This window comes from Gouania willdenowi, chromosome 13 (genome assembly GCF_900634775.1).
Source record: "Gouania willdenowi chromosome 13, fGouWil2.1, whole genome shotgun sequence".
NCBI lineage: Eukaryota > Metazoa > Chordata > Actinopteri > Blenniiformes > Gobiesocidae > Gouania > Gouania willdenowi.
The window spans coordinates 20,321,895-20,349,871 of NC_041056.1; the positions used below are offsets into that span (position 1 = coordinate 20,321,895).

At 37.3% G+C, this 27,977-nt stretch overlaps 1 protein-coding gene across 1 annotated transcript; it reads left to right on the forward strand.

Moving 5' to 3' along the window:
- Nucleotides 1-139: 139 nt before the first annotated feature.
- Nucleotides 140-27,636, forward strand: cwf19l2 (CWF19 like cell cycle control factor 2). The gene is made up of 19 exons (XM_028465391.1): nt 140-447; nt 2,915-3,025; nt 4,107-4,229; nt 4,392-4,508; nt 5,593-5,712; nt 6,038-6,131; nt 6,248-6,357; nt 8,203-8,710; nt 10,148-10,358; nt 11,692-11,812; nt 14,729-14,830; nt 15,791-15,919; nt 16,248-16,385; nt 21,201-21,413; nt 22,096-22,212; nt 22,914-23,069; nt 23,187-23,267; nt 23,454-23,555; nt 25,097-27,636. Exons 1-19 carry the CDS (start codon nt 355-357, stop codon nt 25,235-25,237), a joined length of 2,787 nt encoding a protein of 928 aa, XP_028321192.1. The 5' UTR covers nt 140-354; the 3' UTR covers nt 25,238-27,636.
- Nucleotides 27,637-27,977: the final 341 nt, after the last annotated feature.

Consider the following 27,977-nt stretch of genomic DNA (forward strand, 5'->3'; position numbering starts at 1 on the left):
TTCAAGGCATATTATTGCATTGGTAATTTACATGATCTCTATCGGGTGTGCGTGTCCCTTTAAATGCTGTTGGCGCAAGGATTTGTGGGTCAGCATTCTCTCGTCTCCTTTGGTAAAGGATGTATCGGTGTTTCCTTGGCTAAAGGAGGTTACAATGGAAGTATTGAGCCTCCTCTCCTCAGATGAAATAGAACTCGGACGGTCTTTATCATGGCCACCACTTAAACACTTCCGGGGTTTAAGGAACAGTGGATAGTAAAGGAGATAGGAGGGGCTATTCTGACGCAGCCCCAGAGTTGATTAGTTGATGTAGTGACTTTACGACAGTGACCTAAACTCGTTGACGGCAGTGTCATGGCGGCCGACGGAGTCAGTTTTGAAAGCTCTGGCAGCATTGAAGACAGAAAAGCTCATAAACGACAAGCACGACAAGAGGCTTTGGAAAAGGTACGACCGCTCAGCACAAACACCCTGCAGTTTAGTTTAAATTCTACACGTTTTTCTTTTTCGTACTTTATTTTTTTATTATACGAAGGAAAGCTAACAAGCTAAGCTAACAGCTCTAACGTTGGGAAGTAAACACTCATAATGAATGAACGTTTTCTATGATTTTTACGGCCCATATTTTATCTTTATTCCCGTCAGTACACCTTATCATGTTCTGACGTCTGACACCGTGCATGCCTCAAGGTTGACAGAAACAAAACCAGCGGTGACTGAGCATCGCAGATAGCACAAAATGAGTGTGTGTTTCATCACATGGTTACAGCTGGTCACTGGGCAGATTTTAGAGATTAGAACAGGCTCGTTGTTGTAATTGCATGTGGGCACCGTTTATCTGTAGCTTTGTGTTTACACAGCTTGTCACAGAGCAGACAGATGATATGTCTAATTGAGAACCACAGCCTGTAACCACACTATCTGCTCAGGTAATCCTTTGTCTGCTCCCAAAGCAAAGAGTGTGTCTGCCTCTGATCCATGCTGATGGATCACTATGGCCGAAGCCATCATTACTGTCAAAGTCATTTCATGGTCAAATATTTGCAAATCATAGCTCTTATCTAATCTTTGCTGTGATCATAATGCACAGTCTGTCCGTCTTGTCTCTAATTATTTGGTCTGTGCCTCAACAGTATGTTGACTGATATGTGTGTTTTATTTCACAGATTTAGAGAAGGTCGTGGCTATACGGAAACGTATGAATAGACTGCCAGTCATTCTCTTTGGCCAGTTTAGGTGACGTGCTAGGTGCACCATGTGACTTAAAGTTCTGTCAGTTTTATGTTAGCTCATATTTAATTTCTGCTACCCCGCTAACCCTTTTATTTTAGCCCTAACCCAGGAAATACACTAAAATATTTATATTTTTTGTTTATGTATTTTTAACCCTAACCCAGGAAATACTCTAAAATGTTTATTTTTTTCGTATATATATATATATATATATATATTTTTTTTTTTAAAGGTGGAATTTGTCATGTTCAGTATGTTAAAATGAAAAAATATATATGACAAAAGCGGGATTCGAACCCACGTTAGCGGAAGAAAGAATTCTTGTGTAAGGCGCCTTAGACCCGGGGGCTATTGATACATTTCCGTATCAATAGACACTTCGTTTAGAGAACTCCAAAGTTTTGTAGTATTTATGTATACCGCCATTTACACCAAATAACTGAAGGTTGCATCCCTTTTCATGTCTTTATTGCGCTGACTTCAGTACTCATGTGGGCTAGGGTAATGGAGTTTTTTGTTTGGAACTTGTTCACTCACAATTATCAAGACACGGTTCTTTCTCAGCAGGAATATTTCACAGCGTAGGGGGATCGCGTGGCATGTGAGCGAGAGCCATTGGCGTAAGTGTTGGGGCATCCCCCCATACCATTTTGAAATGTATAACTCTCTGAGGGACCAATTTTGTGAAGTAAAGCTAATTTTTTTTAAATTTTATTTTTACTGTATCTTTGTGACAGCCTTACTTTAAAGCCAAAAGTAATTTGTTGAATTGGTGAAGGGTCATGATGGAGTAATAGAGTGACTCAGTATAGGTCCTACACACATAAATACTCAATGTATAGACAAGAAATAACATTTTATTCAAAAGGCTGATTCGACGAAGATGCACTTTTCAAATTTAAATGAGGTATTATGTAGGACCCGCAGCAATACTGAGACTGTTATAGACAAATCGCCTGTGTTTCTAGGTTATGCAAATTAAAAAGAGTCAGAACAATCCATTTATGCCTGGAAGTCCCTTTTATGTCCAAGTGTGCAGCAATTATCACGATGGTATCGATTAAAAAAAGGAAAAAATCAAAAGATCCCCCCCCCTCGCTGGTTGAAACACCGTAGGGGGCAACATCACATTGTAGGGAAACAAAATCACAGCTTCAGGAACTCTGCAAGATATATATCCAGTGTCATCTTTATGTTGTTATTATTATTGTTGTTGTTGTTGTTGTTGTTGTAATATAATACCCAGCCTCTGAACAGTAGCTCCCAATTCTGTTCATTTTGGCGACCTCTTTGCTTCCTAAAGCATGGTCAATATTTGATGGTACAAGAAACATGTATTTTTTCTCCTACAAACAGTTTCAGGACTTCACATATGAAAGTATTATGATGCATTATTTTTTTTTAATTATATTTGTCATCCTCATATTGTTTCCTTGCCGCCAAATGCCTCCACGAATCTGTCCCTTTCTGCTGATGAACCAGTCCAATGACGAGTCAGCTTATATGTATTTGTTCATCACTTTTTGGAGAAAAAAAAAGTGTGTGAATGTTTATATACAGTATGTTACATACTACTGTCATAGATTGATGACCTGTTATGATTGTGTCTTGTGTATTTATTGATGTGACTATATTTGATCCTTTAATGAACCGATGATTGGATTTCTGTGTCTTCCCACAGGCCAAGAAGGAGTATGAGAAAGAGGAGAGAAGGAAGGAGCTGAAACGACAGCGAGGTGAGGATACATGGATGCTCCCAGAGGTTTCCCAGAGGCTGCAGCAGATCGAAGAAGTAAGTATTAGTTATTCCTCCCTCTGACTAATGTAGATATTTGAGTGTAGATAACTACCTTTGCTACAGCAGAAGTGGCAGTACGATGGCTGGCTAATCCATTACAGGTGTGGTTGTTCAACAATATACACATGGAAGAATTTTAATAATAATAATATAATAATACATTTTATTTAAAGGCACCTTTTAAGGTACCCAAGGCCACCGTACAAAAAACAAGTTAAAAACAGTAGAAAGAATGTTAAAAACAGTAGAAAAATCAGGTTAAAAACAGTAGAAAATAACAAAAAATAAAAAGGACAATAATAGAGGTTCGGTGGGGGAAAAAAAATTCACAGAGTATATCAATGGTAACATCTCATTATAGTCACATATGAATACAGTTTATTGAGCTATAAACACTAACCTGATAACTGCATTAGAATTATTGGGAGGTTTACGCTCTACGCGTCCATTTCGGATTTCCAGAGACAAATCCTTCTTTTGGTGGGACATGAAAAACATTGAACATTATTATGTATCTGACAAACAATACAAAAATATAAAAAAATACATATTTTAAAATGGGGGAAAAACATGCTACCTCTGCCTTACAAATGACCCGTAAGATATAATGAAACTAGGGATGTCCTGATACAACTCTTTAATTTCCGATATGATACCAATATTGCAGCATTGCGCATCGGCCAATACCGATATCGATCCGATATCAGCATGAATCATACACACTTTTTTTTCCTTAATTTTCTTTAAAAAAAAAAAATAAATTATTTTATAGTGTGGAATGTTAGAAAAGGCTTGATCAAACAGAGAACAATAGTCAGCAACAGTAGGTTTGAGGAAAAACTGACCTATTTATTATTAACCAATTGGTTACATAATTTTTAACCTTCTACATAATATCTACAGTATTCTACAATTGAATAAAATAGATAAGAAATGAATTGAATACAAAAATAAAAATTATCGGAAAATCCAGTAATTTGAATCCGATTTTTGTTTTCAGGCTAATATCGGACCAAGATCCGATATCGATATCGAATCGGGACACCCTAAATGAAACAATGTGAATTTCCCACAGGAGGGCAGTGTAAAGAGCAAAAAGAAAAAGGAGAAAAAATCCAAAAAGAAGAAAGAGAAGAAGAAGAAGGCCAAGAAGGAGAAGAAGACAGCAGAAGCAGGAGGGTCAAGTGACAGCTCAGAGGTAGCTCACAGTCAGTGTTCCAAAAATGAGTTCCATATGAATCTGTGCTTTTTATTCTGTTTGATATTGTTGCTTTATCCACTGATTCAGTTTTTGTCACCTTTTATTTACCTTTCATGTCGTCCTTCCCTGGTTTTTGGTGTTGTTCTTTCTTTGTATCAGGATTCAGAGGACGAGTGGATTGAAGCTCAGCCTCAGACGCAGACTACAAAGGCCTGGCAGGTTTCTAATGAATCCGAGCCTTCTGAGAGCAAACTCAGTCCAGCCCAGAAAATAGAGGTAACTTCCTCTTGTGGTGCCTCAGGTAGTGGATACCTATTCAGATGGCGTTTCACTGTTTAACGTTTAAAAATGTCAAAGTCTTCTTTATTGCCATTTTCCATGTGATATGTAAAATGAAATTCAGGCCTCAGGGCCAGCATCATATTAAGAAAATGGGAATAAATGATCGATGGATACAAATATCTACAAATGTTATATGAAATAAGGTAGAAAAAACAAGTATAAAACAGTTTCTCCTCAGGGTTGGAAGTGAAGTTTTGTTTAGAACAACAGAATCAAACCATTGGCTTTGAAGCCAAATTGAAACCTAATATTTTAGGGATGAGAATGTATATAATCCTAGCTGACAATTATCAATACACCTATATATAGAGATTAATAAGCAATTTTGGACATTAAAAAACCGAAGCTATTTCTAAACGTGAGAGATTTACGACATGGTGGAATTCAGAATCAAGCAGTAACAACAAAGCAATAAATGATTTAGTACCTGAAAATATAAAACATGCTCCGATAGGTGGAGGAAATGATATTGTTACATCTGTTGACTATAAAAAGTGTTGATCAAATCAAATGCAGTCAGAATGTTTGCTTCGGCCCATGAAGTATGAATGAAAATGATGATTGTTGCACTAATGCACATGAATGATGTTGAACTAAATAGTTTGAAAACAGTTTCAGTTTTCATAAAAAAATTCTTACCTTATCTTTTGGTGAGAGATTATTTAGAAAAATATACTTTTGTTAGCCTTATGCAAATTTTTTTAATCTGAAATTTGTAATGTATTACATAATTGAAAATCAGCTATGAGATTATTCAAAATTCTAATCTATCTATTCTTAGATAATCAAATGCTGCTTGAGGTTCCTGAACAAACAAACATTTTGCGCTCATGGTTTAAAAAGAGCACTTTTAATCATAGATACAAAGTTAGGGCCATTCATAATTCATATATTTTTAATTTATGCATATTGTATAAAAATATTTTTTCTTTCATACGTCCTAATATTTACAGTGTACATGGTAATAATTATGATAAATAGGCAGTATTTCTGTTTATACTCTATCTTTATCTCACAGAGAGACGAGTGGATGACTTTTGACTTCCTGGCAATGAAAACGACATCCACGGCTGATAAAAGAGCAGAGAAAGAGCGACAGAAGGAGGAAGAGAGAGCTAAAACGCAGGCCATTGAGCAGGTGCGTGCGTGCGTGCGTGCGTGTGCTCATTTCTTCTAAAATGTATCCCTGTGCTAGGTTAACAAACAATCCCAAAAATAAGTGCTTTCCTTTTATGTACATGGCTTTAACACTTTATGAAAACTCTCTGGGAGTCGATCTGTTCTTTTTACCAATGAGATGGTTACCAAGGTAACAGAGGGTTTCCCCTCAGAGCAAGCATTGTATTGCGTAACTCCTGTTTATGTGTGAATGTTTAGCTGCTGCAGACCTGCTGTGTTTTACATTGAAATGACTCGTTGTGTGTGTGTGTGTGCGTGTGCGTGTGCGTGTGCGTGCGCGTTAGGCTGGTTTACACAAACTGGAGTTAAACCCATACTGGAGAGATGGAGGAACTGGTTTGCCCCCAGAGGAGACTGTGGGTACTGCAGTGAAAAAAGGTATATATATGCACTTTACTTTTTGAAATTCAAATAATCGATTTATCTGCTTTTACTATGTATGATGCACATGATGATGTTCATTTCTAATGTCACTCATTTGTTTTTACTTTTAGTGATCAATGACGGTGGGTTGAGCTGGCTGAGGAAAAGCTATCAGAGGATGAAGGAGCAGGCAGAGAGGGAGCAGCGCAGCCTCAATGATGTGGTGGCTGAAAGATATGGAGTGAGAATGGCTACTTTCAAAAACACACAAGAACCGTTACTTTACTTATATAGAAATACATCAATCAGTTAGACAGTCCAGGGTTGGGCTCAATTACATTTTTCAATTAAAATTACATCTTCAATCATCCATGTTCAATTACAACTCAGTTATGATTATGATGGCCAGAATTTTTTCCATTTACAATTACATTATCAATGACTAAAGTTAAATTATATTTAATTACAATTACTGAGCCTTTAATAGATAATTTCATAAAACGTACCCTTCGTCTTGTGTTAGCTTTCTGTTAGCATTTCTTATGATAACAGGTCGGTTTGACCCATGTCTTAAATCAGCTGTGAAATACACTAAAAATATTATCTATTATCCAATTTGTTTTTTTTTTTTATCTCTTGGTTACTTTGTTAGGCTTGCTAATCAATGAAAATATTGATATTAATGTTTTTGGTGAGGGCGTCTAAGCCTTTTTTCTGTCAGTATACCCCTCAATTTCATTTATTTTTTTAAATGGTAAAAGTGGGAAAAGTTGATCTGAAACATTTTTTAATAATTAACTACGTCTGTGTAAGCCATAGAACTGTAACACGGTTCCACAGGTTTGCGTTTAAGTCAATTGTATAAATTTTTGTAGAATTTCCATGCCAATTACAATTACAAAGTCAATAATCTGAACTCAGTTACAATTAAATTATGATTGCAACAATTTTTTTTCCAATTACAATCACAATTATGTCATAATTGTAATTAATTATCAATTACGTGATTACAATTATAATTGATTCAACCCTGACGGACACATATCTAAATATTAATATTTAATTTATTAATACTAAAATATGTGTTTCTAAGTATTTCAAATAGAGCTCAACATATGGTCGAATTCAAAAGCTCAAATTACAAACAACGTATTTGGTTGTGATTGATGTTGGTCTGATGGTTGTATTTTTTTAAAATTAAAAAAAAGCTGCTAGTGTTGCAGAATAACTTAATGTAAGGCCAATGATTTATAGTCATTGGAATCAGGTCAGAAACAAACTCGACTAGGTAATGTTAAACAGCCCATGTTAAGCTAAATTGACTTTTCTGTGCTTTAAACATCATAAAGTACTTTTTGGGCTTCATACACATGACCAAAGTGTTTTTTTTCATTGATTCCCTCAATCATTAGTTAGAGGGTGATTTGCTCCTTTCTTACTGCAGGGTGAGCCCAAACACCTCGCTCCAATTTGATGATGCGTTCCTACTTTGATGACGAATTTGATGCAGCACTGAGCTGGAGAAGCCGCGCCTCCAGGAAGTTCTCTGCCGTGATTGACATGTAAACAAACACGCCCACGAAGGTGACCATTTCAGCGTCCTTTGCGCGTGCTTTGTATGTATTTTCTACAGTCTATGTATGTACCAGTGAACGCTCTGTCTCATGTTTATAAAGCAGCAGGCGGTCTGTTCTCTGGCCCTACATCACCGTGCGGGGAGGAGGAAGTCAGTGTCCCGTCTATAGACACGCCTACTCATGAATATGCATAAGTAGGCCGCAAATTACCCTGTTTGTGTAGAGCTGCTCAGAAAGTGACTTTTCAGAAGCTAAAACAGGCGAGTTTGGGAAAATAAACCTCAAATACTATATTTATGGGGTTCTTAGAACAAATAGAGATGGTTGAAAAATTGCATAACATGGGACCGTTAAATTATATCAAATATATCAAACTAATTAAGCTTTGATGCATGTCAAAAATATTTTAATTAGGAAAAAAAAATGTAGACACTCATCACCAAGTTTTGAATCTTACAGTGAAGACAGTGATCAAACAGCATCTCTGTCTTGTGCTTCTCATTTTATAGTCAATGGAAGACTTTCAGCAGAGGCTTGCTGAGGCCGAGAAAGAAACGTACGCACATAAAAGAGGAGATCGGGAGAGCTCAGTGAGAGGCAACTGGGGAAAAGGAGATGAGACCAGGGAGAGATGGAGGAAAAACGAAGAGGAAGGCGACAGAGATCGATGGAGAAAAACTGAACGCGACAGAGATTTGTCTCCCTGGAGCAGAGAGAGATACCAGGATGGCAGAAGAGAGGAGAGGGAAAGGGCAAAGCATCGAAGAAGGGAGGAGGAGAGGTGTAGGGAAGGAGAAAGGTACCGAGATAATGAAAGAGACCGAAACAAGGAGAAAGACTGTGAGAGAGACAGAGGCAGCCGAGATAATGAGAAAAACAAGTACAGGGATAGAGACAGAGATGAAGAAAAACAAAGGGAAAAGAATGGATCCTGGTCATCGTCATCAGTTAATAAATCTCTTGCATCACTGAAAGGACGAATTCTCAAACCCTCTGAGGACGAAGACAGTGGTGAAGGTTGGTTCAAGTCAGTTCTATACTTCACTTCACAGAGCATAATATCATCAAAGGCAAAGGAAACTAGTGCTACCACAATAGAAAAGATGACAGATTTAAAGTTTATCCACGGACAAGTGCAGGCAAAAAAAGTTTAGAAAGGATTTTAACTTGTATTGTAGTAGGATTGATTTTATTTATTTATTTATTTTTTTTACATCAAGCTTTTGTGGGAGAAAAACATTTTTACAGCAAAACTCAGTTTGAATCAGCTTGAGACAGGGTTAGGGATCAATTACAATTACATCTTCAAGTATCCATGTTCAATTACAACTCAATTCTGATTATGGTATTTTTTCCAATTACGATTTAAATTACAATTATTATTTCCCCCTGGAAATTCATTGCAATTACATTCTCAATGAATAATAATAATAATAATAATAATAATAATAGTCCCTTAACCCCAATCGAACTGCTGACCGGTCACCTGCAATATGCAGCTCACTGTTACCCCTCGGGGAAAATGGGGAAAATGCAGTTAAGAATTTCACTACGGTGATTAATAAAGTTTAAATTCAAATACTCAAAATCACGAGCCTGAAATAAATATCCTTCCTGTTGTGTTCGCTTTATGTTAGCATCTCTTATGATAACGGGTCAGTTTTGACCCATGTCTTAAATCAGCTGTAAAATACACAAAACAATACACTGAACTAAAATATAAATGCAACACTTTCGTTTTTAAACTCTTTTTTCATGAGCTGAACTCAAAGATCTAAAACATTTTCTATGTACACAAAATACCTATTTCTCTCAAATATTGTTCACAAATTTGTCTAAATCTATGTTAGTGAGCACTTCTCCTTTGCAGAGATAATCCATCCCACCTCACAGGTGTGGCATATCAAATGCTGATTAGACAGCATGATTATAGCACAGGTGTGCCTCAGTGTGGCCACAATATATTTTTGTTCAGTATATGATTTATCATCTAATTTTTTAATCTCTTGGTTTACTTGTTAGGCTTCCTCATCAATGAAAATATTGGTATTAATATTTTTGCGTGGGCGTCTTAGAATTTTTTGCTGTCAGTACATACAGTAACTTAATTTAACTTTTTAAAGAAATGGTCAAAATGATCCCCCAGAGAACTGACAGGTAGTGGGAAAAGTTGATTTGAAACATATTTTAATAATTGTTCACTATATGTGTAAGCCATACAATTGTAACATAGTTCCACGGGTTTGTGTTTAATTAAATAGTTTTAATAGAATTTCCATGCCAATTAAAAAGTCAATTATTTGAACTCATTTACATTTAAATTATGACGGCAACATATTTTTTACATCATATTTGTATTTATCAATCACACAATTACGATTATAATTGACCCCAACCTTGGCTTGAGGTGTTAAGTACATGTGAATGTGATTGCTCTTCTATTTCCCTATGCAGTGTCAGGCCATCATTCTACCCCAGCACGTCCAACCAAGGGCTTCCTAAAGCCCAGCTCAGACGATGAGGACTCTGGCCCAATGACCAGCAGAGAACCAGCCTGGAAAAAGAACAGTAAACCTGTCCCTGAGTCTGACCCGCCTAAAAAGCCACAACAGGAAAATGACCAGAAATCTGAGAAAAAAGCTCCTCAAGCCTCTGTGCCATCAAGGTTCATATTTTTTTCCCTCCTTTTTGCCTCAACAACACAAAGTTCTATGATGATGAAGTGCTTATGTGCATTGTTTTCTTGCGGCCTGTCTGTATGATTAAAAATGTGTACGATGTTTATTAAACACTGCTGTTTGGAAAGATACTCTATTCACAGTAAAACTGGAAAAGTTAGACTTTCTTTAAATCTGTTAACCTTGACTCACACTATCTTAGAATGTGTGTGAGATAAACAAAATGGAAAGGGAGTCTATTCCTCATCCCATTGTTTATTTTAAAATACTTTTCTTCAAGTTGAAACATAAAACTTATTCTTGATGTCACACACGCACACACACATGCACACGCACAAGGACAACATCAGTCAATGCCCTTCCTACTTCACACAACAACGTCCTCAGCAGAGACGTTCTCTGTTCTCACAACAATCTTTCCAAGTCTTGGCAGTTTTTCAGCTAAGTTTTTGTATTCGTCAACTCCTGTCATCCTTATCGTTCCTCCATTAGTCTTGATAATCCCTTCTTAAAGAAATATCCCCAGATGTCCTGACTTTGGCGTATGAATTATTCTTTTTCTGATTTCTCAAACTCTTCTTGCAACATTGCTCTTAAATGCAGCCTGAGAGGGTAAAATGTCTCAACAACATAGATCTGTTCTTTGTAAAACTTTTTGTTGTTGTTGTCAAAAGCAGTGATGAATGAAATGTACTGGTACTAAATTGTCATCTATTCTGGCCTTCAAACAAAACCATTAAATAAAAATAAAAACAGGATAAAAGACCTGTGAAGTAATGAAAATATCCAGTAATTCAAAATGGAAAATTGGTGCTTGTTTCGTCTAAGTTGAATTTCTTCTTTCGCTGTCGATTTGAAGAGTATTTAGATACATATGGTATCTAAGATTTCACAATTTCAAAGCTTAATGTTTGCAGTCCATATGTGTGGGTGTCTCTTTTCTTTCTTTAAAGCCCACCTCAGCAGTGCATTGCCATGTCTTATTAGGTGAGGTAGTTTAAGTGAACCAGCAACAACAATCCCTGCTGCATGAAATGACTCTACAGTGAATGAAATGATGCTGTGAGAAGAGTTAAACCTCTAGAACGAGGCCTCACAGACAGCAGTACATATGCTTAGCAGGGAATGCTGTAATTAGCATGCACGGAGGCACAAATGAATGATGGTAAATAAACACAGGACGCTCAGAAGCAAAATAAATCACAAAAGAAATAAAAAAATCGGAAGTAGGATTAGTTTTCATGGTGGAATAATTTGGTTGGCGTTTGTTCTGACCTTTTGTGGTTTATGTAACTAAAACAACTTTACTTGTTTGTTTAGGAATCAGAGTGAAAGTGAGGAAGATGAGCAGGAGGAGGAAGAGGCGATTCCATTATTGTCGGACGAAGATCTGAACAAACTTGGTTCCAGGCTGATAAAAGCAGAGATCATGGGAAACATGGTGAGTCATCCATCCAACCCAAATAATCTAGTTCAGTATCATGGAGTGTTGGCGTTTATCCCAGATTCCTCATTTACTTTTTTCTAACCTAGATTTGACATCTAGGTTAGAAATTAAATGCTGTTTTTTATGTCCAAGAAATTTAAAAATTACATTTTTTAGATACATTTTACATTGGCATTTTTTTCTGCAGTTTGTTTTTTTCGTACGTTTAGTGTAAAACTCACTCCACCCTTACGTACCACGTTCTCGAGATATCGGTCTCTAAGAGGCTCTTGACATTCGCTCATAGAATATCCATGTCAAATTACAGCCCAATTCAACAAACATTAACGGAGCAGTAGTTATTTGAAAAATGGGGCCCCCTGGCGCCCCCATGGCACAAACTGAGTAATGGGCCCCATTCATATATTGGTATGTGTCAATGATTCAGTACCTCCAACTGTCGCAATATTTGACTCACAAATAAATGAGAAAACGACTTTAATGGAAATTGCCGAAAAAAGGGGGGGGTCCCTAATTGAATTGTACAAGGCATAATCGTAATCTACGTTGAATTACTTTTGAAATGATAAATCACATGTTCCCATACATTTGGAAATTACCGGAAATAGGGGCGCTCGCACTCGAGCCCCAACCCCATATATGTATATGAAAAAACAAAGGCAGTTCACGTCGCCCGGATTGGCGCTACCGGGGCCCCACCTTGGAGCCAGGCAAGACCCAGGACACGCTGGAGAGACTATGTCTCTCGGCTGGCCTGGGAACGTCTCGGGGTCCCCCCGGAAGAGCTGGAGGAAGTGGCCGGGGAAAGGGAAGTCTGGGCCTTTCTACTGAGGATGCTGCCCCCGCGACCCGGAAACGGCTAAGCGGGAGAAGATGGATGGATGGATGGACGGAAATAGGGGGTGAGCACCCGGGCCCCATTTATAAAAAAAAAAAAAAAAAAAATCGGGCTCCGAGCATTTGATCATATTAATTCATAGAGTGCGTACACATCCATAGATTATACTTACCAACTTTCAGCCCGAGCCGTTCACAAATAACAGAGGAGTCACCATCTTAACTAGTGTACACAACAAGAAGAATTAAAAAAAGAACAACAAAGTGAGTGGTGTTTGGAGTGTGGTAAAAAAAAATAGAGCCATTTATTAGAAGTGCTGGATTGGAGTCTGGAATAGACTGTATATATAGATTTTTTGTATTTTTTATTTTGCTGATATCGGGCCAATATCTGATAGCAATATCGGGTATGGACACCCCTAATACATATACATACATATAGTGTGGTTTGTACTGTAAATGTTTACATTAATCCAAATTTGTAATGTAGTCATTTCAATCATGTTCATTTGGAGTAACTTTTCACACTTTCCAGTTATTAAACATCTCATACTCATCTTTGATTGATGTGGTTTTTGTGCTGTTTCTATGCTTGTGATTAGAGACTGCAACTTACATCTTATCTCAACCAAGGTGCCCCAACCACTTTATCAGAATTCTTAGTCCAATACCTTACTGACTATAACACAGCCTATATTAGTGAAGGTATGTAAGGCTTAGTGTATATAATATTTTCTGCATGGTCAAATGGTTAATGAGGTGGGCTTGAAACCAGAGAGTCACTGGTTTGAATCCACTGAGTCATCACTGTGGGGTGTTGAGCAAGTCCTTCCTGCTCCCTATGTGCTCCATTGTAGCTACCCATTGGTCCTCAGGGATGGGTTAAAAGCACGTAACAGCTTTCATGTACCTGTACATATAAGACAAAGCTGACACATCGATCACCCGTTATGCTTAAATCTATATTTTTTCTGTAATTACAACATGATCGGTGGGCAGCAGTAATATCACATTTCTTTAAACATTTGGTTTTCCTTCAGTAATATCCACAGATATAAAAACACTTGATGGTATTTACCCAGACTGACATCAAACACATCACTTGATATTACATTTAGAACAGTATAAAAGCTGGGTTTGCTTTGCACAAAAGTCAGTAAAGTGTGATGTGAAAGAAGAATATAAAAACATATCATAGTTCTCTCTAAGAACCTTCTCTCTGGCTATTTTAGCTTCTGCATGTCTGGTGTGGAGTCTTTCATTTATTCTCATCCATGAATAAATGGTTGTAATTGCGATGTTTTAAGCCGTAGATGATCTTTTAAACATTATTACTCAACATCTGTCATAGTTACAGAAACTGTTTGGTAACTAAAGAGATTCATTGTGATCTGTATTTTTGCATTATTGAATAGGAGTGCTTTACTGGCTGTTAGTTCACTTTATCATGTGACATGTTAGACATACATTTAGGTTGAGTAACCATTCTGCTGACAGGGTTACTGAGTTTATTTGCTCTGTTTGAGAGTGAGTGAACTCACCCTGGTTTTCAACTGTTTAGCTTGATGTGAAATTAGAAGCTTGTTTACCTTCCCTCAGCTGTTTTCCTCATATAGATTTACCTGCACAGGGACTTACTGTTCCTGTTCCTGTTATTGATTTGTCAATTGAACTTTTCTCTCGATATGTCGATAAATGCCATGGAGGCATTCTATAGAAGTCGTTGTAGCAATGTTGCATTACTAACGTTATCACTCTGAAGTCTAATGCTGATTATTTTTAACGTGTGCATCAGAAATGTTCTTACTGGGTGAGGCCATTAAACATGCTTGGTCAGACTTAATTGTGTGAAATCACTGTGTTACTTTGTTTGTGTCATTCCTATAGTCAGCTTAGTTTTATGTACGGTTTTTATTGTTTTGATTGGCTGGTAAAACATGGTCTAAAAATGTCTGTTTTTTTTCTGCTTTCTTGCATCTTCTTGCACAATATCTGTGTAAGCACCATGTGTAACGGATTGTGATGTGAATCCAAATGTTAAAGTAAAGATGGTTGATCTTGTGCTTGTTTCAGGACATGGTGGAGAAGCTCAAATCCCAGCTGGAGGCTGCACAGAAAGCCAAGGAGATCCACGCTGCCAGAAAGAAGCTGGGCGAAGCGTCCAAGTCCAGCCAGGTCAGTGGACACAGATGCTTTTATTACCAACAAAACATCATTTGTTAATTTCCCACTTTTTATGACGCTTTTACTGCTGTTTAGGCATTACCATGGGGTGCTGCTGCCGTTGATTTAAGTTTCAGCATGTGTTGTGCTTTGATTCCTGTGTTCTGTGGTTTGATGACAAAGTTATTAAGAAATATTCTCTTTCCACTTTCTGCAGCCTTGTATGGAATGTCAAACATATCCTAAAGAGAAATATCAACACCGACATAATAACACATTAAGATAATACATACATTTAGCTTATATATCATTACTAAAGTTGAAGTCAAAGCAGAAATCAGAGCAGCTCTTTCTCCAAATAACAGGACAGAGGTTTTCAGAAAGCGTGTGATAATTCTTGGTTTTAGTCACTCATCATTTGAGGGCTGCTTCAGGGCTCTTATGATGGAGAGCCATTGAATTCTGACTCATTTGCAATCCTTCCCTTTGGCCCTGTGGTGAAGGACTTTTGGCTTTGTGGGTCCCTGCTTGTGAAGCGTTGAGAAGCCTCACATTTTTAGGAAAAGATTAAAGTATTTCTTTTTCTGATAGTCCTGATTTAGTTTCATTTGGTTTCGTTCTGCTTCCTTCACCCTTTCCTCAGCTTCAGGCTGTGTAATCATACTGCAATTACGTTAGTCAGCTTTTATTTTTGCATATATTACAGTAAATCTGACTGACATAACTCATAAGTCCAAAGTAAAAGAGGAGTTTGATTTTTAAGTCATGGTTTACATTTTCTGCTGATATTAATTTAGTTTATTTTTGGTTTAAAACCGGCCTCCAGACTTCAGGCGAGTAATTAATATTCAGGTCTTAAAGGTTATGAAACAGCATTTTTCAGGCTAAAACCATTTGCAAATCTTAAAAAACCCACATCACCTGCAGCAGTCACTCAGTAGTGTTTTACCTGCTGTTGTTCCGTCTCTTCAGGAACCAAGACGAGCAGTTGAGGATCAGGAAGTCCTGCTGTTTAGAACGGATCATTCAGGGAGAGCCTGGCCAGTCATGGCCGCCTCGGGACCTCAGGAGCCTCATGGTGGGCGTCGGAAGAAGAAGTCGGTAAGGAGAGAAAATGATGGGCAGGGATTAGCACAAAAACACAACATACTGTGACTTTTTAGGATTAGCACATCAAGGACTGCCCGTGTCAAACAGTCTAGAAAAAATAGGTTTTGAGATGCACGTTTGTGTCTTGGTTGTTTTTTTCATTATAACAAACTCTCATTTGAATATTTGGAAGAAGAAGAAAGGCTTGTTTCCATCGCAGTAAATTTGTATTCACATTATCACTAGATGAGCTTCTTGGATCAGTTATTATTCTTTTTTTTCCTCTGTCTTCTTGCCGTCTGTTGTTTTCAACCTTCACCGTCTCTCTGTTTTTCCTAAGATTGAGACTCATGTTGCTGGAGAGCGTGTGCGCTACTTCCAGGATGATGACAATGTGGGTCTGAAGGAGATGGTGAGGAGAGAAAAGATGAGCTCAGCCCAGGATCAGAATGCACTTTACTCTCGAATGGCTGCCAAGGTAAGCAAGTGTTTTATCACAAAGCTTGTAAACACATTGTTTCTGAGGAAAATATTGAAACGATGTATTGTTTTGAAAAATGTTTTATATCCTCTAAAATACCATCGTAATAAAAGTGGATGAAAACGGTTCCATTTATAGGTTGGTATCACTTTGCTTGATTGGATTTATTTTTTGCAAATCTCTGAGGAAGTGAAGACATAATCCAACCATAAACTTTCATTTGTCTAATGTTTATTTACCAGTAGCTTAAAGTGTTTTTCCTCACACTGAAAAATAGGATATATTTAAGGACAAACAACCCAGTCTGTCATCATCATGCACTCAAAGGATTGATCTTCTGCTTCCTATCTTAACATTGAAAATAGTCTCTGCTGAAATATCTCAGGCTGCTTCTCGCTGACAAAGTGACCGTCTTATCAGAGAGAAAGTGTTGCAATTTCAAACTCAAATCAAATGTAAATAAGCTCAAAGCTCAGAAATGTTAAGTGCCCTAATTTGAGCAATGCATTACTTTGAATGAGCAGCTGTTGTTGTCAATGGCAACACTGGGTACAGATGATGCTGGCTGTGCTGGAACCAGGGTTCAACATCCACAGCTGGTGCAGTATTAGATACACAGGACAGGAGTAGATGCACTAATGCATTTGATGATATGCTTTGGATGTGGTAATGTGGTTGTTTGCTAAAAAGCATGTTGCTACAGTTTGAATGTTATTTGTTTTAGGGAGAAATGTTTAACGGGACAATTAGGATAAAAATGATTTGATTTACCTTTGAGATGCCTGTGAAAAGAAAAATAAACGTAGATTATTATGGAATTTGAATTTAAATGGATTGATTATTTAAAAAGGGCAATTAATAGACAGACATGCTGTAAGTGAGCCGAGTTAGCAAAAAGAGGCTAGTTTTCATCTGGTGTCCCTGGCCAGATTTTAAAAGGTAGCCTAAAATCTAAAAGGTATTAAAATACAGAGAGAATGCAACATGACAAAAGAGAACAGGTATGACAAATAACAAAATAATTACTGATTTAAAAAAAAAAAAAAGCACCAAGCCTGGACTAAAACTCTTAGAGTTGTCACAAAGTGAATTCCAACTGGAATACGCTTCAAACAAAATAGTAATGGTTATATCAAGTATAGTTATTTTAGGTTTGATTAATTTTGAATCTTTATTTTACATTAGAACCCAGTTTAACCATGCATACATGTTGTTTTAAAGTGGATAATGTGGTGCATACCCTAAATAGAAAATGAATACTGCATTGACAAAAATCCCAATTATAAATATGACTGCATTTATGTATGATCATGGCTTGGATTTATACAGTATAGCGCTTTTTTCAAGGAGACTCAAAGCGCGTATAAATGAATATAACTGATTCAGTAATAGGATATTTAGGAACAATGAAATAACAAATGTCCTCCTACTGCAGACCTTTTTTCAATCAAGGAAAAAAATTAAAGGCAATAAAATCAAACATATCACTGACCCGTTTTCCTCATGTGTGAATCGTTGTTTTGGCTTTTGAATTAAATGATCAGCAGCGATATAAACAAAGCAGTCAATGCAGCAGCTTTTAGATTTCCCAAGAAAGGCAAAAAATCCCCTCCAAACAGCTCAGTTTCTCCCCTGTGCCTAACACTGCCTAATGACATTATCAGCAGGTGGTGACAAACCAGGTTTAACAATAAGGCCTGTAGAATCTTAGCATGCTAACGATTACTAAGCTAGCACTAATGATATTTATAAAAACAATGGTTTCCCCTTATTGTTTCATTCTTGTTGGAAAGCCATGTGTTTTTTCTTGGACCTGTATGTCAGTAAACATACGCTATCAGCTCGCTTCTACCAAGTAAATATACACATAAGTTACAGGCTGTCACTAATTTGACACACAGAGCTATAATGCATTGATTAAAGTATTGATTTTCCTCCATCAAAGCTCACTTATTTACTTGCCTCCGTCTGTGTCTTTGGTTTGAATATTGTGCATTTGAAATGCTGCAGCAGGTTTACAGACGCCTTTAAAGGTCCTGCTCCCCTCGTTCCTCATGTCCACTTCGCTTAGTATCGATTGGAATAGGACAATACCTCATGTGAAAATCCTCTGGCTGTGTGTGTGTGACTGTGTGTTTTAGAGAAAGAGAAGATAAACAAAGAGATGGGGTGGGGGTTGTCATGGCAATAAAAGCGCATTTAAGCTATGGCAGTGTACTTTCTGACTTTGTCTTCGTTCACTTGTTTGTAGCACACACACACACACACACACACACACACACACACACACTGCACCCTCAAAGAGTGACGCTAAAAACATATCTTCACATTCTACCGTTACCATGGCAGGGCTTCTGGGCTTCTATAAATACCACTACTAATCATGGCTATAGATTGATGATCTTGCTGGGAGATGGAGCTGCTCTTTATCTCTCCATCACACTTCACTTCCCCTCTGAGGCCTTTCTTCTCTGTTTCACTCCTATCATTGTCTAACCCTTTGTCTGTTTGTCCATCTTCCTTTCTGCTTTTCCACTCTTCCCTCACGGGAAAGATTATAATTTATTTTTGATTAATTTTAATAATCAATGTAATTACATTTGAGTTACAAATATCTATAAATATATTTTTAATCATAATTATTTTTTTTTTAAAGCTTTCTCGCTACAAAGTATTTGCATTACGCTCCTAGCAATAATATGCAAGCAAAAGCAAGGGCTATATTTATGGTTGTGTTATTGATTTATTGGATGTTAAAGGTCCTATATCATGCTAAATCAACTTTTTTGAGCTTTTAACTTTGTTACAATGAATTCCTTATCCAAAACACCCCCAAAGTATTATTGGACTTCTGTCTTGCATCTCTGAGCAATTCTCACTAATCCTGCTCTCTGAGCTGCTGCTCTGCCCTCTTCTGAAAAATGAGCGGAAAAACTTTAGTGACATCACTAAAGTCTAAACCGTCCCCCAGGAAGTGCCTGCTGCCGGTGTAAGTACCAAATTTAGTATATCCAACTGCAGCCGTGGGTACAGCACAAGCAAAGCCCCCTACAAACCACGCCCACGCAAGCAAATCTTTAATGCGCTGAGCAGTTCCATTTTTAGTATCTGTTATATTGCCTCGTATCACCTTTGACTCGATCTGACATGTTTGTGACACGATGCGATGCTGCGGTTATACAAAACAAGATTATCACCTTAAATGCACTATTCCTCAGCTTAACGCTCCACTGAGTTTGTTTGAAAACAATAACAGTGTGTGGATAGCAAAAAGAAAATCACTTTTCTGATCACTGATCTCCCTCACAAGGGCAAGGCATAAAGTCTGTGTTTACAGGCACGCCTACTCATGAATATGCATGAAGGTCCCAAAACTGCCTGCTTTTAGAACTGCTCAGAAAGTCGCTTTTCAGAAGGCTAAAACTCTGGAAAGGTTTATGGAAAATAAACAAAACCACAATGCTGTTGGGGTTCTTAGAACAAATGAAAAATAGCATAATACTGGACCTTTAAAGAGTTTTAACATGAAATGCTGCAGCAGCTTGGGTAAGCTAACACCAGCCTACTAATTCTGGGCCTTCTGTTTAAAGACATTAGCATTTTATTATGCAAGCAATTATGGCCTTTACTGCTTTTCATTTAATTGTATCTTCAATCATGGCAGCATTTTCAAAGCGCTGGTATGAGATACAAAGGCAAGAGTGTAAGACCAATCTTGGTTGTCATTTTGTTTTATTTTTGTGGTCTATTGTATTTTTCCTCTAATTTTGTTGTTTTGTTTGCATTTTTGTTGTCGTTTGGTGTGTCATTTTGTGTATTTTCCTGTCCTATCTGTTTGTCGTGAGTGATTTTGTGTATTTTTGTTGTTTTGTGTTTTTTGGAGTAATTTTTATGTACATTTGTTGTAATTTTGGGAATTTTGAGTCATTTTGGTTTATATTGGCTTTCGTTTTGTGTTTTTGTTGTCATTTTACACACTTCTCTATCATTTTATTAATTCTCTCATTTTGTTGTTTTGCGTGTTTATGGAGTAATTTGGTGTATTTTTGTTGTCTTTTCTTTAATTTGGTATGTTTTTTGGTATAATGTTTAGCGGGCTGCCTGTTGCCCACATCAGGCGTATGTAATGTGATGTTTTCTATCAGACGTAAATTACTACCATCATTAAAAAGCAAAAACTTGGCACAGCACAAACAGAAGGACAAGCACCTCTGTAGCTGCATTGCTAACGTGCATTGATATGAGAGCTGAATGCTTCACTCTTTAATCAAAGACTAATAACACATGCAGTATGTGGTGCTACACACAGCCACACGCCCTCCCACAGTCACTAGACTAATCCATATTCACTCACACTCCGTCATACACACACGCGCGCTTCAGCCAATGTGTGCCTCTCACTATTGCACTTACACACAAAACCTAACCTGTTGCTCGGTTGCCATGGTGACAAGACTTAGACATAGCTACATCAGAGTAAATACTCCGTGTCCTGCCTCGTTAACACTGAAACTGAGTTACGCACCGGGCAATCCTGGAAACGGCACATGCTAAAAGAACGTAGTTCAGAGGCGCTTCAACTGCTGATAGTTATGATTTTTCAGACCCCATTCCAGTGGAAGTAAGAATTAAAAGTTGATATATGCATAAAAAGGGATTTGGATTCTTTATCATCTCTGGTGGATTGAGAAACCGTATCATGTGTTAACAACACAGCTCACCCTTTCCTCTTTTTTTCCATCTCCCCTATTTCTGTCATCTCCTACCTCATCTCATTGTACCCAATCACCACCGCTTCACTCGGCTCTGCAGGCAATGGGGAAGACGGACGGCGACAACTACACGCTGGATGACATGTTTGTGTCGAGCGCTGCTCAGCGGGAGGGTGAGGGTAGGGAGGAGGAAAGGATGAGGAGCCGAGCCATTGAGGAGAGTAGGAGGCTTGCTGCCTCTATGGATAAATGCCAGCACTGTTTCAGCAGCAACGATCTCCAGAAGCATCTCATCGTCACTATAGGGAGCAAGGTAAGGCCTGGAAAACCCTGAAAGCTAAACAACAAAGTGTCAAATTAGTTTAATGTGTCCCATCAGCTACCCTCCATTCTTCTAGAGCACTTGTCATACTCAAGGCCCAGGGGCCAAATCTGGCCCTTTTGACCATCAAATTCGGCCCCCAGGAGAAAGTTAAAAAGACTGAAAAAAACATACATTATTGTCCAAATTACCAAATAATTCAGTTGTAGATACATCAGCTTAGATATCTAAATGCACCAATTCAATGACACTCCACAATATTTGGAGGATCACAATTTTCCCAAGCTTTTTTTCACATGACTGCAGTCATTTTAAATTTTAAATTGTTCAAAGAACTCAATTTTCCTGAAATTATATCACACAATTTCTGCAAATTCAATAAAAATTGGTCACAAAATCAATGACAATTAAAAGTGAAAATCCTGCGGATACTGATATCTGTCACTTATTGCTTGGATATTGTTTATGCCTTATATATCAGTACTTTATGTATGATTTCTACGTCTTGTAAAGTGCAAACTTGGGGAGATAATGTTGAAATTGCTCATTTTCACACCTAAAATCTGCGGCCCACTTGAGATCAAACTACTTTGTATTTGGCCCCTGAGCTAAAATGAGTTTGACACCCCTGAATAAAAAGAGGTCCTCTTAATGTGTCCTCTGTCCTCTTAAGGCGTACCTGAGTCTTCCTGCAGGTGTGTCCATGACAGAAGGACACTGTCTCATCTGTCCTCTCCAGCATCACAGCTCTGCTACAGGATTGGATGAGGATGTGTGGTCTGAAATACAGGTTGTCCAATGTGTGATCTCTTACCTTAGTGCGCTCATTAAATAGCTGCAGATTAGTGTTTTGTGAACAAAGTGGTGTACGGTGTACGTTTTAGGACATCCTCAGGTAGTGAGTGAGGCATCAGGTCTCAGCAAAACCTCTGCCAGATGAAATGGTGCCACTTGCCAAACCAAATGCCGTCAAATGACATGGTCTCAGGCTTCAAAATAAAAGTCATCAGACTGAAAGGCCTCAGTCCGTAAAACACGACATGGCATTTTATTTTGAAGGAACCGGAAGTACACATTAAGAAGTATGTTGAAAAGCCATTCTTTCCTCTTTTTTTTTTTTTTTTAAAGTTGGGATATATCAATGTATTGTTTGCTTAATACATACATAGTCTAATGAAACAATATATTTTAACCTTTAAAGATAAATAGAAAATAACAGCTTTTAACTTACTCTCGTATCCGAAGCAGCACATACTGATGACATCATGTGTATTTCCAGTTTCTACAAAATACAACGTCATGTCGTGGTTTACGTTATGAGGTTTAGTCTGACGACTTTTATTTTGAGGCCTTAAGCTGTGTCATTTGACTGAGGTTTTGCTGAGACATGAGTCAGTTTGGTCTGATAAATGACAGCTGAGGATGTCCTAAACTATACACCGTAGTGGTGTTAAGAATCCAAACTGAACTCGTGCCATTCACTGTCCACAGCTGTTCCGCAAAGCATTGGTGCGCATGTTTGAGTCCCAAGATCAAGACTGTGTGTTCATGGAAACACACATGAACCTTCGCAGACGACGCCACATGGTCCTGGAGTGTATCCCACTTCCTAGAGAACTTGGCGATATGGCACCTATATATTTTAAGGTTTGTGTGCTGTCTCTTATTGTGTCGTGTTTGTCTTGTTGAATCTTTCATTATCGGAAGAAACTTTGTGGAAATGGCCTCATAGCTGTAATGATACAAATCTGTGTGTGCTTGCAGAAAGCTATCATGGAGTGTGATGAAGAATGGGCCATGAATAAGAAGGTCGTTGACCTCTCATCGAAGGACATTCGTCAAGCTGTATGCTCTCTTTCTTTTTTAAAAAAAAATAAAACATTTATAAACCCTTCTATCAACTTTATTACTGCTGCTTTTTATTAATTAACTTACCCACCTTTCAGGTTATTTACTCTTCTCCATCATGCATTACGTGTTTACTATCCTTTCATATTGGATGTACATCATTGTCTTTTCTGATCCTTCCAGATTCCTCGAGGTTTGCCATACTTTGCTGTAGATTTTGGGCTCCAGGGAGGGTTTGCTCACGTCATTGAAAACGAACAGAAGTTCCCTCATTACTTTGGCAAGGTTAGTTGATCTGATGCATGTGATTCCTAAACCTCATGTTTATACACAGTATAAATGAACATCACTAGAGATCAACTTCACTGGGTTATTGACTCTAGCCTTTAATCTGAAGCCGTGTACCTTATACTTCTGCACATAAAAAATTAATAATGTAGTCATATGTTCAATTAATAAATCTTTGGTAGATTTCTTTTTCCCCAAAGAAAAAAGATTTTTTCTCACTAAAAATGCCAGTAGACAAATTCATTAAATAAATCAAGTGATCATTCTGAATAAGATGTTTTTCTTTCAACATATTCATCGCCCTGAAACATTGAAATACAACTCGCTACATTTTTAATGAGAAGTGTGAGGTTGAGAGGATGCACAGAACTCTGCAATGTTTGGCTGAATTTGAGTCTTTAATTTTTCTCTACGCATAGGGCTGGGCGATATATCGAGAATCAAGAAATATCAAGTTTTCTGTTTTGGCAATATAGAAAACTACAATATTGCCAGTTCGGTTGTTTTCTGAGTGCGTCCTAACCCAGATCTACCCCTAAACAAGTCACACTACAGAACTCACTCACACGTGCTGTCCCTTAGAGGAGAAAAAGCCAAAAGTGGCACATATTGTACAACTGTTTGTTAATAAATGTGCCTGTGCGGTATTTTGCATCAGACTTGATTTGAAATAAAATTATCAAGATTTATATCGTATATTACCATTTTGAGAAAAAATATCGAGCTATAAGTTTTGGTCCATATCGCCCTGCCCTATCCACGCAAAGTCTTTTTCTGTATTTTATTTTCCTGTTTAGCTAAAAATCCCCTTGACACCAGTATGTAGTGTCAAAGGACATCACGCATGTTTGGCTGGCGTAAATCAATGTAGCTCTCACCATATTTGCGCTTTTTTGATGAGATTGTTTTTCACCACTTGAGGATAGACTAATAGTGTAATGTGTAATTTGTGGCAGTGCATGGAGGCTTCTGACTGCTGCTCTATTTATTTCCTAGTTTACAATTTGTTTTTTTTTTTTTCCCCATATACCCCCTATGACAATTTGCGTACCCCACTTTGGGAACCTAGGCTCTAGTCCAATGGTGGCCATATTGGAATCATAACATGGCTGCCAATCCATTATCACTTCAAGATATACCAGGACCTTTCTTATAATCAAAAACATACATGTAGACAGACAGTTTGTGATTGTGTGTAATTTAGAAAGGTCATTATGTGGCATAATCAACTTGGAGGTGACCATTTTGAAAATGGTGACATAAAATGGAGTCGAGGAGTGGAAAAAAATGAAAGTCCAAACTTTCTGGCTTATTTGAATCCCAACTAAGCCATAAAAACAATAAAGTCAGTTTTGGCAACAGAAATGGCCAAAATGACATACACCACCAGACTACCAGGAATGAATTCATGATAGTCTGAGTTTTCCATCATCGTAGATTAAAGCATCACATGATGTTACCAGGGTGATGGGAGGGACTTGGGCACAAACACAAATCTATGCTAGAAAACCATTGTAAAACCTGCTTCTTCTTCACAGGAAGTGGTTGGAGGCATGATGGATCTGGAACCTCGACGTTGGAGGAAGATGATCAGAGAAAATTTTGATGATCAGCGGAAGAAAGTTCTGCAGTTTGCTCAGTGGTGGAAACCGTACGACTGCACAAAGTCAGAAGCCTGAGACACTTTGATGGCAGTAAAAATAACTGCTGAGTTTTAATGTGATGGTATTCTCTGACTGTATTTACACTGAAAGGCTAACTTTTATTACCTTTTCAACATGTGTTTCTAACTGAATGATGAATACATATTTTTCTGTTTGATCAAATATAAACAATACAATCTTAAACAAATACAGTAGATTTAATGATAAACTTTCCCACTTTGAGTCACACTCAACTGTGTTGAAGAGAACTCTGGTCTCTAAGCCATTGTTGTTGTTCTGTTTTTTTGCAGTGTTGTCCTCTCCTGCCCTTTAGCCTTGGATTGATTTTTTTTCCATTTGACATGCTCTGCTGCTGTTACTTTAGTCACACGGTCGTCTATGCACACGTCACAAACCAACACCAGCATTCAGCCTTATTACCCCAGCATATAACCTCATCTTTTTTTTTTTTTACCCAAACTCAGCCATTAGCCTTTGTATTAGCTCACCACTTTAGACACCAACAGTGTAACCTGATTCTAATGTTATCATCTGACACACTGTTTGGATAGGTGTGTCCTTTGTCTGATAGATTTATATAAATCACAATAAATTTCACACACACATTTAATGTAGTCCTTGTATTTGATTTGTCAGAGGGCTAAAGAATATGGAATCAATATATTATTACGCGTACATAAATGGGGATGGATTTTTCATCGCTTTTTTGTGCTGGTCTATAATGAGTTGATTAAAATAGATCATAAATTAATTTTATCTATTTCCAAACGACATCATTTTATTTTAAAAGGCTCTTTAGAAGACTTAAATGTAGAGATGTTTGATATCTTTTTGCCATCTTTTTTTTTACATCCTTTTTCAGGGATGGGTTCTCTAAGATAAGATAAGTGTCAAAAATAATGAATGATGTTACACGGGGTGGCTATAATATGGTTGTGTAAAGAGTGGGCTTACTTTTCCACTAAGAGCAACAATTAGTTTATCTTCTTAAAGGAATAGTTAGAATTACATCCTCAGCTTGACTCCTGTGCATGAGGAGGTAATTAGTTTTTATGATTCTTGGGGTGTACTGTGTAAACCTTGATGAACCTCTAATCCCACAACAACTATTGTTAGTGGTGTCAAATTAGCAAGCAAATATGAAACTAGAATCCAGTTGTATAATTTAATCTAATCCTCTTGATAATTTGTGGGTGTAGTTCGGGTAGATTGGGGACACATAATGCCATCAACCAATCAGAAGAAAAGCTCGACCTCCCTTTCCCACTTCAAATAAAACAGTTGAATTTATCCCATGTTAATATAAACATGCAACAAATGCTCTATATCACATACATTTAAGATGATTTTACAGTTATTTGTATTACAAGCCAAATGTGTGTTTACACTAAATATCCGACAGGATAAAAGGAAATGCCAAATCACCAAATATTTCATCTGAACAGATGTTCCTCTTTATCGTACATGTGTTAGCAAAATATAATTCAGCTTTTCTACACGTCTGGAAGTCTCACAATTTCAGTATACTGTGAAAACTAACAACAAATTAAAAATACACATATGATAGGTGCACTTAACGGTTAGATTATGAAATGTTTATTGCCAGCAAATCTATCTGAAACACTGCGTCATTTAACTGGCTGCTGTTTAAGCTCCTTGTTCTCTGAAAACCTTTCAATCTAAGAGAGTACAGTAGGTTATTTATCCTGTGCTGGTGACAGGTTCAGGGTTAATAGCATAGTGATGTAGACTGATGTATGGTTATGGCCAATTAGATTGGCTGTAGGCAGATTTATGGCAGTCTCTTCTGCCATTTATCTTTTACCGCCTTTTTTTGCTTTTTCACCCTCAAGCACACATGTATACACACCTCTTTCCAATTGTTCGTTCTCCTTAATAGCTATTATGTTGCTATTACCTATAGTTTTATTTTCTCCTTTTTGATTTTGTATCCAAGCACATGTGCAGGACCCATATTTCAGATAAAGACTAGATAATGTATATATATATAATTTTTCTTTGTGTATTTACACATTTCTTACCATTTCACTGTTATACTTGCAGCCTTATGCTGAAAATGGAAATGTTTGTTACTGGCATTCTATGACAAAAAGGTAAAAATTTCAGTGGGGAATGAAATGTGCTTCTTGCTGTACATTTCGGAATAAACTCTCGAGTCTTGAATCTAAAAGAAGTAAAAGACAGTAGGTCACATGTCACTATCATTTAGTCTTTTTGCATTCAATAATCTGAGTCCATTTGTCCTTTTAAAACCTTTTCTTGGCTTTAACATTACAAACTCCTGATGTGCAGCTGTGCAGATATTTACTCTTGTCTATATATGGTTATGTTCTTTTTTTTTGTTTGGGTGTAATCTCTAGTAAAAACCCCGGCTTTTAGGCCTCCATGTAAAAACCGACCATCCATTAAACTGTAAATCTGTCTAAAGAACATTCTTGTTATTTCCTCCCTTGTCGAATGAGATTTTATTAGCATTATTTACTAGACAAATGCATTGCCACATATTCAACAAGTCTAAAATCATAATACATTTGACTTTAAAGTACTAAACTTGTGTAGCCTGTGTGTATTCACTATGAATCTGAACTTTTAAAAGCTGAACTCCTAAACCTGATTTCGAACCATTTGAAAATATTCCGTTCAATTGTTATATTTTATACTATTTATTTGAGTACATGCTCTTTTAAATATAAATTTTATTTATTAATTCACTACTGTGTAGCACTTTGTGACT